This window comes from Amblyomma americanum, chromosome 9, assembly GCF_052857255.1.
Source record: "Amblyomma americanum isolate KBUSLIRL-KWMA chromosome 9, ASM5285725v1, whole genome shotgun sequence".
NCBI classification, from domain to species: Eukaryota; Metazoa; Arthropoda; class Arachnida; order Ixodida; family Ixodidae; genus Amblyomma; species Amblyomma americanum.
In genome coordinates, this window is record NC_135505.1 from 146,672,347 (window position 1) to 146,688,362 (window position 16,016).

A 16,016-nucleotide genomic window follows, 5' to 3' on the forward strand; every position below is an offset into this window, starting at 1 on the left:
GCAAGGTTCAAAGCAACAACGGATTTTAAAACGTCCTCTCATACAAGAATGGAATTCCACAAATGCCAGCAGTCAGATGCTAGACAGCAAATTCAAGCTTTAGACAAAACATAGAAAATACAAAGTTTTTAAGTGACTTCATAGTTTTTACTTCAGGTGAGCTGTACATGAAAGAAGAGTGGTTAGGAAAGCTAGCTGAAGCAGTAAGAAACAGCTCTTCATCCATTAAAACCTGTTAGAATATCACTGGCAAGTAAAAACTTGATGACTTGAGTTGTGCATGTATGAACATTTTATTCACTTGATGCTGCATGTCACAAGCCAAAGGCTGTGCACATTGCTTTTTTACTGTTCCACACAAAACATTTTTCAATTTCTCTGATTCGATTATGTCCATGTCTTCCATATTGCATTAAAGCTTACGGAGCAGCAAATAATTCACAACTATGACTGCAAGGCAATACCTCATATACCTTAGACTAGCGATATTTTGGTTGGCAGTAATGTAAAACACTACTATGCTGGAGCATCACAATGTGCAAGGGACCATCTTGTGATACAGCAGGATACATCAGCAAAATGTGAAAACTATATAAGTGTGTAAAACAATATACCAAATGTCAAACAAAAGAATTCTTGCACTTTCACAGTAAACTAACGGCACCTTTGCCATTCCAATTTATTTCAAAAGTGAAGCAGTATGGCACATGTTAGCAGAGCAATAATGCAACAGCGTCATGGGTCTTGTGTGAGCAGATAAGCTGGTGTTCTCATTATCATTGGCCGTGAGCGAAAAATCCCAATGGAAGCAGTAAATAAGATTAACGCTATCGCATTCTGCTGTTAAAAGGCGAAGCTTAAACATCCCCCAGTATTTTGAAGGGCCGCATTAATTTCGCTAATAAATGGCTGGTTGTGACCAAGAAGAGGTATAAAGTTTACCTACCAAAGAGGCTGCTCTACCTTGTTTTAATCTCATCATCATCATCATTTATTATCCCTTAAAAGGGCCCTGGGTTGAGCATTACATAAAGGGGGGGGGTAACAAGTACAGTAATCACGTGGTCATATAACTATAAAGCGAAATAAAAACCAGAGATGCAAGTAAAGTTATGCATTCTTATGAAACCATGGTTATTGAAAGGGAAAAACGAGATCATAATCATTTATTATCCCTCATCTCGTTCATTATCTGGAGCACGCACCTTATTCTTCTGAATTTTAAAAAATAACTCTGCTTTGTACATACGAAAGAAGTCAGGAGTCACTTAAACCAAAGAAAACATGGGGGAATGTTATATTTTTATTTACACTGGTACTGATTAGAATAGGAAATTAATTACAGTATCACTTCAGATAAGAGACAATTTTTCAGAAAGCAGAAGAGGCAGCCTTAGTAGCTAACTGGATCCTTTGGTAGTCAGCTCTCTCCACATTATCCAACCATAATCTCTGCTTGCAGATCTCCCTCTGCAGCTCACCTGAGACAACGATCTCCACCAGGGTGCCCTCAGCCACGTCGGAAGCAGCGTTGATGGGCAGCAGGATGTTCTCACTGTTGTAGTCGTGCCGGAATAGTAGCAGCCGCTCGCTCAGCCGATTCAGGCCGTGCTCTGGCAGCTGCAAAGCACACCACACATCTACTGCGGCTGCTTCAAACAAGCTCTCACACATACATGCGCAAGCTCTACAGAGCTCCCCTTGGATTTCCAAAGGCGGCCCGCCAGCCATAACAGCCGCAGAATCATAGTGAGCCCGGCACAACGGCATCTGGACGCACATTAATGATAGATGATTGCTGTTCTTGACACTACATCATTAATGCGTGGAGCAAACAGCGAGTGGATCACCAAAGTGGCTGGGCTGCCCCAAAAGGAAGGATGACTGCCATCAGGCACGAATGCGTCGAAAGCAGTAATTTGTTCATGCAACAGGTGCTGCAACAAAAACCAGCTGCAGGCAACGAAGAGTGGTGGGCTCAGCGACATCTCTTGCTCCACCTGAACCACCTATACAGCAGTGTTCAACGTTTAGACTAGTTTTTCAGGCTCAACATGTTCCACCACGTGCCGAGCAGCGGTGAAATTTGGTACTGTGCCGAGCATGCTAAGCACAAATGTTTGACCAGTGCCCGCGCACTGAAGCTGTGCTCAGAACTCGAAGATTATAAACAAGTCCAGCACATGTCTGCCTAAGAAGCCTTTCGGCCACTTTTCTGGAATTAAAATTGAAACACAGCTGAGCCAGTGGGCAAGCTTGTTCAGAGAGATGTGAAGAAGTGGGGGGCAATGACATGTCCTGTGTACTTTGCAGCTGGTTATCGTACAATTCTGCTTTTCAGTCTCTTAACAAAATGCTACTCAATTTTTGCAATGCAAATTTCACTCCAATACTGTTCAAAAGTTCACTCTAAACATGGCACAGGGGCAACAACTTCATGATACAACCTACACAGGGCATTCTATATGTGCGACCCAGAGTGGTATCACCTTTCTCGCCTCCTGTATGCAGCAAACAAACAACAAATACTATCCTGCCTGACAAAAGCGCCACTCCAATTCAGAAATAAAAAAAAAATGGAACAGAGCAGGAAAAAAAATAACGAGAACAGCAGTGCAAGTACCCTCTTGTGGACGAAGTTGCATGCAGTGTCCTTGAGCGACTTGAGGTTCATCTCTCCGGCATCGATGGTCACTGTGTCGCGGACCACACCCGCCTGCATCACGAAGGTCACCTCGCCGGCCACATTCAGCACCGGCAGCTCCATGGCCTGCAGCATGACACTGGGTCAGAACAGGTGCAATGTACGCACCACGCCTTACACCCATTAACTCCTCTAAACTCCCTCTCAGGCTCACTCCCATGGCGTTTTCACCATTCTCATGGCTGCCCATTTTGTTTGCAACGATCACTGCTGTGCAGCATGAATACAGTCAATGCAGAGCTTTCAAATGTGATAACGTAAGTACCTCGCCTTTGGTAAGTTCAGGCCCACGGTGAAGTGTACAAGGGCAAATTACAATTCAAACTGACACTTGAACATAGATTCTTCCACCTGTAAGTTTACCAGTAAAGCATAAATGCACATGCTATGCACATGAGGATAAAATGCTACTACTACTAACGAGAAGATAAAGGAGCTGTAAGAAATATAAAATGCTAAAATCTGCAAAATAAAGCCTGATCACTTATGCACCTTAGAGGATAAAGGCAATAATGTGAACTAGATTTGATTTGGTGTGCCACAAGCAATGATGTGAGGAATTCTAAGGAAAGATGCTGTAGTCGTCAAGCAACGCACAAAAAGGCATTAAAAACCAAGCAGATACATGTTCTGCTTCATGTTCAGCAGGAATAAAACAGAACTGTTTCAATAAAAAAAAGCAACAACATTTTTGCGTTCCTACAGTTGTCCACCTACCTGCGTATGTCATAAAATTAGCACATGTCACAAACACTGCACGTTATACCTTTGTGTGAGCACATGTAAACAATAAATACGCAATTTGCAGTGTCAACACAGACGAGCAAACATGCAGCGCTACCTGTATATGAGCACCTTAAGCGGCTGTTTCCCGCTCTGGATTGACAATGGGCCAATTCACACTGATGTTAGCAAATCCATCACTCAATTTCTGCATACTACAGTAATCTACTGAATCTACTGAGTAATCGCTACTGAAGATCAGCTGGGTTCTTCCAAGCGTTTGTACCGCTCCCTCTAAAGACTAGCTGGGCACGCTGTCGTTCATGAAGCTTCATGGGCACCAGATCTGGCTGAAAATAATTTGAACGCTGGTAACAGCAAACTAGATATGGCAGCCTGCAGTAGTGACTGTCATCATCTGCATACTGTTGCATAAAACTGCACCAAAAATTCTAAGGATGATTACAATACTCCCTAATGCGAAATTTGAGTGCAGCTCTGAAGGTGTTTTGATTTTGCGATATATTGAGGCAAATTATTGTACATTTCGGCCTGCTGGCAGTGGACGAGGGTCAATATAGACAATCACCCAACTAAGACTCCACGTGTCCATTTATTTATTTAGAGGTAAGAAGGAGACAACTCTGAACTTCAGGCTGAACAGAGTGGAGATTCTGATTGCTGAAAACCTTCAGGCTCGCAACCCAAATTAGAAAAAAAAATGCCATGATCCAGAATGCACTAGCAACAACTGCCTGGCTATTTTTCAAACCACTTCAAACACCTTTCGTTGGCCACTGCAAACACTTTATTTTTTATTTTATTTTGCATGTTACATGTTTTGCACAAGACCAATGCGAATGGGCAATGCGTGGAGGTTTTATAGGTGAGCGTGCAGTAGCTTTCCATGACGTCAACAGAGGCGGAGTTCGTATTATACGTCATCCACCTTCTGTTCGCTCATGCCGCCTAGGATGATGTCATGGAAACTTCCGCCACCAATGCTGCTGCCTATCCGCACAGACCACGTTCACCTCTATACATCAAATAACCCGGCACTCGTGGCTATGAGGCTGCATACTCGCTTCCCACGGGAAATTCCTGGGTTTGAATCCGACCCATGGAACTTCTTTTTTTTCTGGGAGGGATTTTTTTTGTTTGTGTGATGCAGAAGAACCACCCCCACATTGCTGAACTCACTCACCGTGGCCAGTAATGCTAACGCATTAAAGTCTGCCTAACAATTTTGCCACCACGTCTCAACTGGGCATCACTTTCTGCAAACAGCCTAAGGAAGACAAAACAAAATGCACCCAAAAGAAACCCAGACGTGGTTCAAAAATTCCGGAGTTGTGGTGTTCGCAGTGTTATATAAATGCAACACCTAAACTATAGACTGGCTTTTTCATAGCAGTTATTACTTCCATACACTTTTCTTGCAGATAATGTGTGAAAGTGAACTTTGTGGTTATGCCTAAAGTGTTCACCCAGAAAATGCTGAACTTTTTCTACCTTTTTCAACAATTTACTTTACTGCTTTATGCTGTTTCTGCCTTCTATGCTCCTTGTAGGATCCAACAAAGCTATAAAAGAACTGGTATTTTCTAAAATCAATTTTGGAAAAAATAAGAGGAAAAATGTATATTAAATAGAAAAACTGCAATATGTTTTAACTGTGCCTGAATTACTGATATAGAAAAAAATGAGCTTGCACCACATTGTTCTTTTTCGCAATAAGCTCTCTTTAAATTTCCAAGCCCATACCAATTACGTAACTGCACTCGTGGATTTGGGTGAATGCACAATGTTTCACCTAGAATGCCGAGAAGTTTGTCTGGGACTGTAGGCTTTGCCCATTATAACATATCTTTGCAGCTCCAGAAAAGTCACTCGTGGACCGGAAAACCCACACAGTTCTGCAATTTCTCAAGATTTTTTTACTAGTACGCAGCTCATGAAAAATATAAACAGGCAATACTACAGCAACCCATTTCCACTTTACTTTGTTGTTTCAGGTTGATCACCTACAGACACTTCAGCCACACACTGCAATGCCTCTTTCACATTCTGAAAACCTGAGGGCCAGTTGGTCAGATTGCACAATACCATGGTACGCTTTGAAAAAAATATATATACATCGCAAAGAGAGTTTTACGCAAGCGGCGAGCCGGAGGACATTGGTGGGCACCCAAAATAGAGTTGCACTCGGTCTCGGGGGCACATCCTCGGCAGGTGGCGCGAATTGCCCCGCACGCACAGACCGGCGATTCTCGCGCGGGACGAACGCCGCGCTGAGAACGGCGACAGCTGCGCTCGTCACGCGACTACGGGTCTGCGCTCCTAGTACAGAATTCGAGCGCACGCCACCGACTGGGCAGCCAAGCGTAACGGCTGGCACTCTGTACGCCGGGTCAGCTAAAAGTTCAAAGACTCGTCTCGATCGGTCCTCGAAACGGCCCAGAAATTGTACAGCTGCGAAAAGGGGGAGGGAGTGCGCGGTGAGTGGGGCGGAGTGTGCGTTCGTGCGACTTCCGCCAAGTTGCGCCGCGATCACAGAGGTAGCGAAGCAGAAGAAAGCTCGCGCGGCAAATGACGATTACGGGACAGCTAGGTTGCGCTCGGTTGGTTACGCAACCGAAACTTTATTGCATTCAAGGTCGAGAGGATGCGCGGGCGTCCTTTCGCGAAACAAAGCAAAACCAACCTGCAGGTGTCTTTCTTTTTTTCAAGAATATCCCTTTCTCCATACGTGCGAGTGACATATCTTCAATCCTCTCATTACACCCTGCGGTGTTCACTTCGTTTCGCTTAATGTGTCTCGGCCGACCTTTTTTTTTTTTTCGGCGTTTAGCGACGAATACGGATACCTCAGGTGACGGTCAAGAATTCCCTACAACAAACACGCTGCTCTCTCGTCCTTGCAGCCCCATTCAAACGTGCGCACGCTGCGATCTTACTGGAGCAAAACAAAATAAGAACGCGTCAAACTGCTTTTTACCTTGCTCTACACAGGACCGCTGAAACGCGCAATGCGCCAGCCATTTCGCGGCGAACAAACTTGCTGTTTCTTTTTTTTTTTTTCAGGAAAAAAACGGCGACTCGGTGTGGGTAGCTGAACTTGCGAGCTGAGGCGGCAGACGCGAACGAATGCCGAAAGGCATCCGAAAGCTCAGCGCGGCGAAGTCCGGTTTTGCCAGCTGTTTTTTGTCTGCCACGCGCGGCTGGCTTGTCGGGCGCCCTGAATGTTGTCTGTCAATGAGACGGAGGTCACGGGAGACGGAACAAGTGCCAAAAAGAAGCGTCGACCCACGTGGGAACGAAATGTTCGTCTCAGAGTAAATGTCATTGAATGACCACACATGAACCTAGCAGCAACATGGTAATAAACTCGGGAAGCTCGACCGGACAGCTATGTTGGTAGCCCGTGTGTTTTCCCCAGCGCGGCCAGGGTCCGACAAGCGTGTAGCCGTGCCGAACACGAAGTGCCGACGGCAAAGTTGACTCTGTTCCTTGCATGCAGCACGCACAGCTCACGAGGAAAGAAAAAAACAGAAACAAGCCACGAGGGGAGGAGCGCCAACTGCGCGTCGAGGCGGTGCGGGTGAGCCGGTAATTTACCATTCCTAGGTGCACTTCTCTGCCTTTTTTTTCGAAGGTCGCGTTGGCAGTGTTGCTTCTCTCGGCGCGTAGCGAGCCGCGACAAACGCGCAGGGGACTGCCCTGGACGGAGGACTGCCAACGCGACACGATCGAGGGGTGCGCTCAAGAGCAGGGCCGCCGCGATGAAGATCCGGTTTCCTGGCGTAAGGCGAAAATCGTCAGACTCGGACGCTGAAATTGGTGGGGGGGACCCTTACCGGGCGGCGGGTGGCCGAGCCCTCCAGGGTTTCTTGTGGGGGGCGAGCACAGTCGCCGGTCAAGCAGGGACGAGACGCATATCCCGCGCCGTAAGCGAACGCCACGGGCAAAGGAGGCCCACCGAGAGCACCGCGACGGAGGCAAAGAGCTGCCGCGGACACCACCACAAGGAGCACGCACACTGTAAACACCGCACTCTCCTCCGGGTGGCTGCTGAACAACCACTTGCTGAGCACCTTGGCATCGCAGGAGCCCCTAGTGGCTCTACCAAAAGTTGGACAAAACGCCAGCGCATTGCGGAAAAAAATAAGTATGCGTTTTACGCGGCACCTAGTGACTAAAGACAGCGGCAGCGACAAGATAGCGTTATAGTGTTATAATATTACAACGTTATGTTAAAGATTTTAAATGTAAGTTTAAAAACGTATACTAAGGCGTGCACGAGAAATTTATTTTACTATAAGATTTTGTGCAGCTAAACCTAAGAGAGTTGACAGTTGAAAACAACGCTTACAGCTTCAGCGCCTCCGCGCGAGTAGCGGAACATGAATTCAACTGTAGCGTTGTTTTTTGTTTTTTTTCGACGGCAGAGTAACGGTATGGCACTACTATTTTATTTGAGACAACCATATAACATGATGGTTGTCAGCGTAATCATTGTAATGTGCAAACTGGTTGTATTCCGTGTGTCGCCGTAATTACCGAAAAGTGCCAGCCAGCGCTAGAAGCTCGCGCTCACCATTTTGTTACAGTGCACCAGCCGAAGCACTGGACTATTTTCGCGATGTCGATGTCTTCGCCGCGACTCGACAACTTGCGGAGCGCACTTAGCGGACTAGCGGATTTCGTAGCGGAGCACAGCTCGTTCATCAACGCCCACATGGTGGATTTCTACACGCAGCAGCACTGGGAACGTCTCGTGGACGACGATGTCGGCAGGGACCTGCTGAGTTTGACAGACCAGCAACTTCTGTGCTTGGGAACCGAGGAGTTCATGAATCTTGAATGCGTAAGGTAGGAAACCCAAGATAGCAAGCTGGAGCCTACTCGTCGAGCTGTGCGCTGCGCGTGTTAGCGACACTGGCGGCATCTGTTGTTCACCGTTTCATACGTTCCTGAAGTGCTTCTTTCTGTCGTGTGCGCAAGTAAGCGGTTCTCTACCGCCGATAGGTGACGCCAGCGTGCGCGCATACATTTTTGTAGCATGCGATACTTGCATGCGTGTTGCTATTGCATGTGTCGTTATGACAACAAAGACGCCGCTTTGTGCTGTCGTTGCTTCCGGCAGCTTTAGGAGGACGTGTAAGCGCACGTACAGTATTGTGCGTTTTTATCGTGAAGACTTTAAAAAATTTCCCCGCCTCAACCGCTGGCTCATTTGCGGTGAAACTGCACACAGAGCTTGCGTATTATGGTAACTTTTGTATCGTATACATGGTTTGCATGTGACGTCACGTCCGGCGGCGCGCGCTGCGGCGGACATGTTGGTGCAGTCTGTGCGGAGTCGGTGGAGTGCGTATCGCACGCGTTTCCTCGCTAGTGGTAACACGTGCAATTTTGTTGCCTTTTGTGTGGCATTCCGCCGCTTCTCAGTAAGCAGCCTTTAGACGCAACCTACCGCTTAGATCTTACGGGGTCGGAGCGCGTTCGGTATGCGGAAAAAGTGCGTCTCTGCGATATCGACCCGTTCATGCTGCGGCCGGGAACGGACACAAGCGATGTCGACATATTTCCAGAGATTTGTTACGGTGACATCGTCAATTACCTTGTTTTTTCTGCAAGGTTTTTTACCCTTGAAGAAATGAAGGCGTTTAAGTCCACCGAGGCGCATAATTATTTCACTAGCGGCTGGGTGAAGGGACTGTCGGCAAAACAGCTGCAAGGGGACAAGGTGCTTCTACTTGGAGAGGTAAGCCGCAGGGCATTGATCTTTGTAAGGATTAGAGTAAAGAAATAACGGTTATTAAATCCACAAGTGACTAAGTGCAAGCAATCACTCAGTAAAGTTTTAAAAAGAACTGTTTACAAACTGTCAGGCTAGTGATTCATTTCTTCATATGTACTGAACCTGGACGACTTCAGATTAAATCACGAGTTATTCTATTTTTATGGGTATATGAAAGGAACCGTTGCTGGTTTATCTTAGTTTGGAAACCCAACAAGTTATTGCGCAAAAAAGAAACGGTCACGAGTGAAGAGATTATCGCTCGCTACAGATTTGCCGACCAACAATTTAGGTGTCGCCTATCGCGTCGCGCAGTTTTTATGGCCCGCCTTAACTGATCAAGCCATCGCTGTTGCCGTTTTCGACGGTCCGGTAGCGCGACAAGATCGACAGTGACGTGTGCCTTCACAGAGATGTGTCCAATGTTAATTTGGATTCGTAGCCTCCACTGTTGCCGACTCCTCAGCCTGACACTCCGCTTGAGCCGCGCGTTTCTGGGTCCGTCGTCTTGCCGCGCGAGTGTGGCGACCGGGATCACCATGTTTTGCGCTATAGCCGAGCAAAAGCGTAGGGGCCCAGTCCGGGTCCGTCTCCTCCCACAGTTTTGATGGTCTGCCTACAAAATGCAAGAAAAATTTGTTTAAAATGAGATTTTCCGCTATGCTTGTACGTCATGCGCCTAAATAAACATTGTGCATATGCAACGGACTTACCTTTTACGAAGTGGGCGCCGCAAACACGTATGCCAGTCCTTTCGGTGTTGAGATCGGCACGTTTTATACGAGCCAGCCACACCTCCCGTCGCTTCGCGCATAAAGCTTTCGTACGGTCACCTTGATGCTCGATGACCTTTGGAAGACGAAAAAAGTCTGTGTTTGTTGATTTCGCCCAACAAGTGCGGTTGGAGCATCCAACAACAGCGCAGGTAACCATCGCAACGCCGTCGAAGTACACCGTACGCGCGAATTGCATCAAGTGCACCACGGCCGCTGCGACTGCACCAACATGGCGGAACAGTATCCCAGGGTTCCCAGCTACGACGTCAGTGCAAGCCATGTATTAAGTTTGACGACGGTACTTACTTAGTTGAGCCGTGCATAATGCGAAAACGTAATCGTCTACGTAGAGATCGGCGAACCAAAACCCGCAGAAGGCGTTTTTTTCGCTAGAGGACGGCAGTGGCGCCATCTGTTTTCGGCGGTGGAAAGCGTCACAAGGCCGCCGTGAGAGCGTTGCAAACAATATTCTTTGAAAGGCAAAGCCGTGAAATCAGTTGTTCTGATATTTTTTCCGCTCAATTAGCCGAAAATGTTGTAAGCACTTCAGTTGGAGCAGACGAATGAATGAATGAACTTTATTTCCGACATCGTGGGGTCTCGCGGTCGGGGCGCAGCAATTAGGAGGGGGTGCCTCCCAGCCGGCTCTCAGCACCGGAGACCGCGGAGAGAGTTGCAGTAAGCTGTCTCCGCTTGTCGGATGATCAGTCCTTGCTGATCCGGGTCGTGGCTCTGGATCAGCTCTTCCCAGGTGGCAAGGTCCGGGATTCTTTGTGATTTAGCTCCAGGAGAATCCTGACATTCCCAAATTAAGTGATTTTGCGAAGCCCTTCTGCGGCAGCTACTGCAGAGCTCAGGCTCCCCAGTGTCTTCATCATGTAGCATGGAGTAAGGAAAGAATCTGTTGACCTGAAGCCTCCTCCAGGCCCTGCACTCCTTTTGATTGAGTGACCGATCCGGAAATGAGAGTGTTCTCCTATCCAGTCTGGGTGCTTCTGTTATTTCTTTATAGGTCTTTATTCCCACTCAGGGGCACTTCCAGAGCAGCTCGGATGTATAGTTCTCTAGCGAGGCTGTGAGCAGCCTCATTCCCCGGAATGCCCTCATGAGCAGGAACCCATATGAGGGAGACCTCTCTGCTTGAGGGGTATCTTCTTAGTAATTTGGAGGCTTGACTGGAGACCACCCACTTACAAAAAGTTGGAGCAGACGAAACGGCCGGAACGGCATATTCAAAGGGCCCGCGCTTCTTGCAACGCTCGCCTCTGCGGCCTTGTCGTGACGCTTTCGACTGCCGAAAACAGATGGCGCCACTGGCGCCATTCAGAGAAAAACGTCTGCGGGTTTCGTTTCGCTGATCTCTATGTAGACGATTACGTTTTCGCATCATGCACGGCTCAACTGAGTAAGTACCGTTGTAAAACTTGCTACGATACAAAGGTTACAATACGCGAGCTCTGTGTGCAGTTTCATCGCAAATGAGCCAGTGGTTGAGGCGGAGAAACTTTTGAAAGTCTTCACGATAAAAACGCACAATACTGTATATGCCAGGCAGACTTTGATGTGATCTGCTTGGGCGGCAGTATCGTGAACAAAATGCATTTATTTGCGGAATAAAGGCTGTTCAGTAAAATACTTAGCGGGGAAGATAGCACACAGAATAGGAGAACGACGGGTATGCTCTATTCTGCGTGCTGTCTAGCTTTGTTGCGCTGGAATTCTGGAAGAATTTCTTTCCAACGGAGCGCCCGCCTAGGCGAACGTCATTGGCAATTTTAAGGTCTAAATTATGGCATTCGTCTGGGGATGGGGAGACCAAGCGTAAACGATTTTATTTTCCACCTCTTCGTTAACCCCTTATCATGGCACAGGCACTCAACTTTCGCATGGAGCCATTCCGCATGTGTAGACCGCCCCGAGGGCGCCAGGTGCCGACCAGCTGCGCGCATGCGTGATGCGCCGGGACCAATCGGCGCGTGCGCACTGGCGGTGCGAAGCCGCAGATCGCACTACGCAAAATCTGTCTGCTACGGCGCCTTATAACTGTCGCGAGGCGTTTCGAAGCACTTGGCAGCGCCGTACGACAAGTCGCACGAGACACGTACTACGAGCACGTTGGTCACCTGGGCCCGTATCCCAACTTTCGTTCCTTTCGACGCCGCCGTTTCCGCTTCCGGTGTTTCGGCCAGTCAGGTGTCGCCGCAAGGGACTTTTAGAAAGTAACGTAGGTTGGGGGCTAACACCATGGGGCGTAGGCCCTGATCGCGGGAAAAAGCTATGCGGGGTAATTAAGGGGTACCTGACGGCAGGGAATATCCGTTCTATTCTCCTCCACTACATGAACTGCTTCTTGCGGTGCTGCACTTCGCCATTCGTTTCAGAAAAGTGCAGACGTCGTGCAAGTCTGGTTCAAGAAAACTGTGCACCTCCTCAGTGGTCGGTGCCGAAATCGTGCAGCTGCAGCCGCCACAGAAACAGACGATGGCTTGCACGCATTGCGATAAACGGCAAAGAGACTGATTGTTCCACTTGTCAACGAGAACGGCACCCCACTCAGGTCCGACTCGTATTGAACATCACTCGCACACGAGAAGGCGGCGACAGAAACAGGGGTACGGCCGGTGTCGTTGGCCCCTTGCACCTCTTGATGGAGCTGTGAAGCCAAAAGTTGTGCGAGTTGGATATGTTCATGATGAAAAAATCACGCAAAAGGAACACAAGGGACGGACGGACCCTCGTTGTTCCTGCGTAGTTCCCTCGTGTTCCTTTTGCGCTATTTTTTTCATCACAGACGGGCATGTCACCGTGCAGTCTTTCCTTTAGACCAATAAACAGCAATGTTTCACTCTAGGTATGCAGCAGCTATGTTTCCTGGCATTTCTCAAAAATTCTTTTACAAATCGATGTAGGCAGGGGACGGTGCGAGTGAAAAGCAGGCAGTGGTTGGTAGCTATGGAATGAATTGAGTCGCCGCTGCCAACTGGAAGAAATTCACAGCTGCAGCACTCAAAGCCGCTGCATTCAACAGTTTGTGTGGGGCATTATTAGTGGCTCTTTATTGATAAAATAACAATGGAAGGGAACTATGTTGCTAGCCACGGCATCTGCCATCGAAACCTGAACTGCAACTAGCACGAGTAAAAGAGAAATTAAAGAAAGAAGTGCGCGATATAAAGAAGTGGGGGCATGCTCTTGTTTCTGTGAAGACGAGAGATGCATGTTGAAGCAGGGGTCAGGTGAATAATGAGCTGGTTCAGAGAAAAGAATGCACCCACTTGGGGTGGACACCAGAACTGCTCCTTTAGGGGAGGGATGAAAGCGGAAGTTAAATGAGGATGAAAGAGCCGAAGTGGAGGGATCCCGCCTTCTCATGTTTTCAGAACTAACCGATGGCCATCTCGGGTGCCGCAGGCATTTGTCTCCGTGCCGTGGGGGAGTGACCTAGCGACCTTGCAGCTTCTCTTGAACTTTGCTCCTTCACCATTCCTCTCTCCTAGCCCAAGCAACTGTCAACCAAGGCGGTGTTGCCTGCACTCGCGCGGGAGCTTTGAACATTGTACTTAATTTCAATTCGTGACTGCGCCAGGGTTTCAACCAAAATAGAAAAAATAACTTCACAGATGTGATCGACAATGAGCCTACTTCAGAACCATAGGTCAGCAGATTCGAAAACCACTTTTCACACACCCTTCAACACATTTGGAGTCAAATCAAGATCAATGGATAAACCTGCAGGATATATGTGCAGCTTTCGTCCAAAATATGCAATCACCCTGGTTTGCTTGTGTTCAAGCTAGCTTGTTAAACACTGGACGCATACTTGTGCCCTGCTTAATAACTTTTTACATGGTTAGGAAGGGGCAAGTAAAATGGTTAGCTGCGCTTAATCGTGCTCCTTCCTAACCCATATAAAAGTACTTATATACCATGCAAGGCAGGAGGGTATGCTTCTACTGGTTCCAAGCCATATAACGTGTAGTTCTTTGACAGCTTATTAGCACTCCCAGATGGGTGCTAGAGAAACTCACAGCTCGGTTTAGAAGGAAACCCCTGGAGCTGCATATATATGACAAAGACTGTGCAGGCCAAAGACGACATCGATAGCCGTTCATGCTTCTCAAGTGCAAGTGTTTGTGGTGGTGCAGGGCCGGTGGCGTGCCAGCGTTGCACCGCCTGGCGCTCCAGCTGGAGCAGAACACCCTGGCCTCGCTCGGGGCGCTCAGCAGCAGCGGCCTGCTGGCAGATGCCTGCTGCACCTCGTTCCTGGGCTCCGGGCGCGGCATGAGCCCCAAGAAGGAGCATGAAGTTGACGCCATGGCCGACCTGGTCGCCTCGCTGGCCCGGAGGCTGGGAGTGCGCCGTCTGGTGGACCTGGGCAGCGGCAAGGGCTACCTGGCCGCACGGCTGTGCGCACCTCCGCACTCGTTTCGCGTACTCGCCGTCGACAGCTCGGAAGCAAGGAACCGTAGCGCACGTGAGCGTGCAGCCAAGATGGCGGCCCAGCAGACGACAACACTTCCTCTGCTGGAGACACTCACGGCTGTCGTGGATGACTGCTTCGATGTCCTAGGTGCAGATGGCGAAGACACCATAGTGTGCGGTCTTCACACCTGCGGCGAGCTGGCGCCCAGCGCACTAAGGGTAGCCGTGCGTGCGGCGCCCAGGGTGCGAGGGTTGTGCCTCGTCGGCTGCTGCTACCACTTGCTGGAGCCACCCTCGGGCTTCCCCATGTCGACATTACTCAAGGACCGCGGCTGCCGCGACCCCGGCCGCAACGCGCGCATGCTGGCCGCCCAGTGCGCCAACCGACGTCAAGAGAGCGGTGACACACTCTTCTGGAGGGCCCTGCTCCAGATGCTGCTGACGGATGAAGAGCTACAGTCAGGACGGCGCGTGGGCCGTGTGGTCGGAGCAAAGTCGTTCGTCGAGTACGTGCACCAGGCACTACAGAGACTGGGGCGCGAGGTCGAGGACGACGCCACACTACGGGCAGAGGCAGAGTCCCTAGAGCGACGATACGCGGGCAAACAGCGGCGCCAGCTGTCCGCTTTCCACAGGCTTCGCGTTGCCTGGGCAGGCTGCATCGAAGCCTTGCTTCTCCTGGACAGGCTCATGTTCCTGCTCGAACAGCGCCCAACAGTGGCAGAGGCGCACATAGTGAGACTGTTTGACCCGACGCTGTCTCCCCGTTGTCATGCCATTGTGGCCCTCATGCAACCTGTTGGAGGTGAATGAACTAGACAGGGCACTATAGATCTCCTTTTAACTGTGTTGGACCCTTAGTATTTGTGTGCCATCAGAGACCTTGTGCGAAGTGTTGGAAACTGATCTCTGTCTGCTGCATGACTTCCCAATTCATCTGCATGCAAGTCCTCACTATTTGTAATGCGCCTTCCGCATCAGTGTGCCATCATCACAAGCTTTATGCAATCCAGCTCCTCACTATGGAGGAAGTTGCCTTTGTGTTCGAGATATAGACCTCGTGTGCTGGCGCCGCCAAGTACCTCCAACAGTAAAATCAATTTTCCATCTGCTCCATCTGGCGAGTCTGCGGGAAAGTAGCGGTGCGAAGCACAAGTCGTATGGCCGTGTACGGGACCAAGACAAAGAGCTTGCTTCATTCCATTCAGAAAGCTTGGTCCAAACTTAATTTCCCACAAAAAAATCGCAAAACACCGTTTAGTCATGAAGGATGTGGGCGTGCTAGACTTCAGTAAAAATGAAGCATTACTGCAAATTAATCATGCTTAATGCACTGATCTAGAGACCTTCGCTGTCTTTGGCAGTGCCAGAAAATAAAAGTTACCCTAAGTTGGATACAACTCAAGAACGAAGCAGCAAATACCCCTAAAAGGAAGAGTTCCAGCCAATGGCGTCGAGCAATTCTTATCATGTCGTGAATAATTTCCTTATACATGCTAGAATGACATCGCAAGGTGTGGCAGATAAAAGGAGATGCATGCAGGGTCATGGAAACCATTGCTTAAGGGGCACCTGCTGCTTTTTTCTT

General features: G+C 48.9%; 2 protein-coding genes across 3 annotated transcripts in view; one reads left to right on the forward strand and one right to left on the reverse strand.

The window, feature by feature from the left end:
- Nucleotides 1–7,536, reverse strand: part of LOC144104776 (serine/threonine-protein kinase D3-like) — a 35,625-nt gene extending 28,089 nt beyond the window's left edge. The window contains exons 1-3 of the mRNA XM_077637956.1: nt 7,285–7,536; nt 2,624–2,770; nt 1,482–1,620 (exon numbers count right to left, since the gene is read on the reverse strand). Of these exons, the coding sequence (XP_077494082.1) occupies nt 1,482–1,620; nt 2,624–2,767 (283 nt within the window). The 5' untranslated portion in view covers nt 2,768–2,770; nt 7,285–7,536. The remainder of the gene's footprint in view (nt 1–1,481; nt 1,621–2,623; nt 2,771–7,284) is intronic.
- A 368-nt stretch (nt 7,537–7,904) lies between these two features.
- On the forward strand, nt 7,905–15,541 carry LOC144104782 (putative methyltransferase-like protein 25). 2 transcript variants are annotated; one of them, XM_077637964.1, is made up of 2 exons: nt 7,905–8,299; nt 14,152–15,541. In XM_077637964.1, the coding sequence occupies exons 1-2, from the start codon at nt 8,070–8,072 to the stop codon at nt 15,239–15,241; spliced, it is 1,320 nt and encodes a 439-aa protein (XP_077494090.1). In that variant the 5' UTR covers nt 7,905–8,069; the 3' UTR covers nt 15,242–15,541. The 2 variants fall into 2 exon arrangements, with proteins under 2 accessions (XP_077494090.1, XP_077494091.1); XM_077637965.1 differs by lacking the exon at nt 7,905–8,299 and adding an exon at nt 11,340–11,411 and having other exon boundaries at nt 14,152–15,387.
- The last annotated feature ends 475 nt before the right edge of the window (nt 15,542–16,016 follow it).

Excerpts from the sequence above, each read along its gene's own strand:
- LOC144104782 (XM_077637964.1), top strand. The coding sequence starts at position 8,070 with ATGTCGATGTCTTCGCCGCGACTCGACAACTTGCGGAGCGCACTTAGC. Across the intron at positions 8,300-14,151 it reads ATGAATCTTGAATGCGTAAG|GGCCGGTGGCGTGCCAGCGT; the intron begins GTAGGAAACCCA and ends GTGGTGGTGCAG.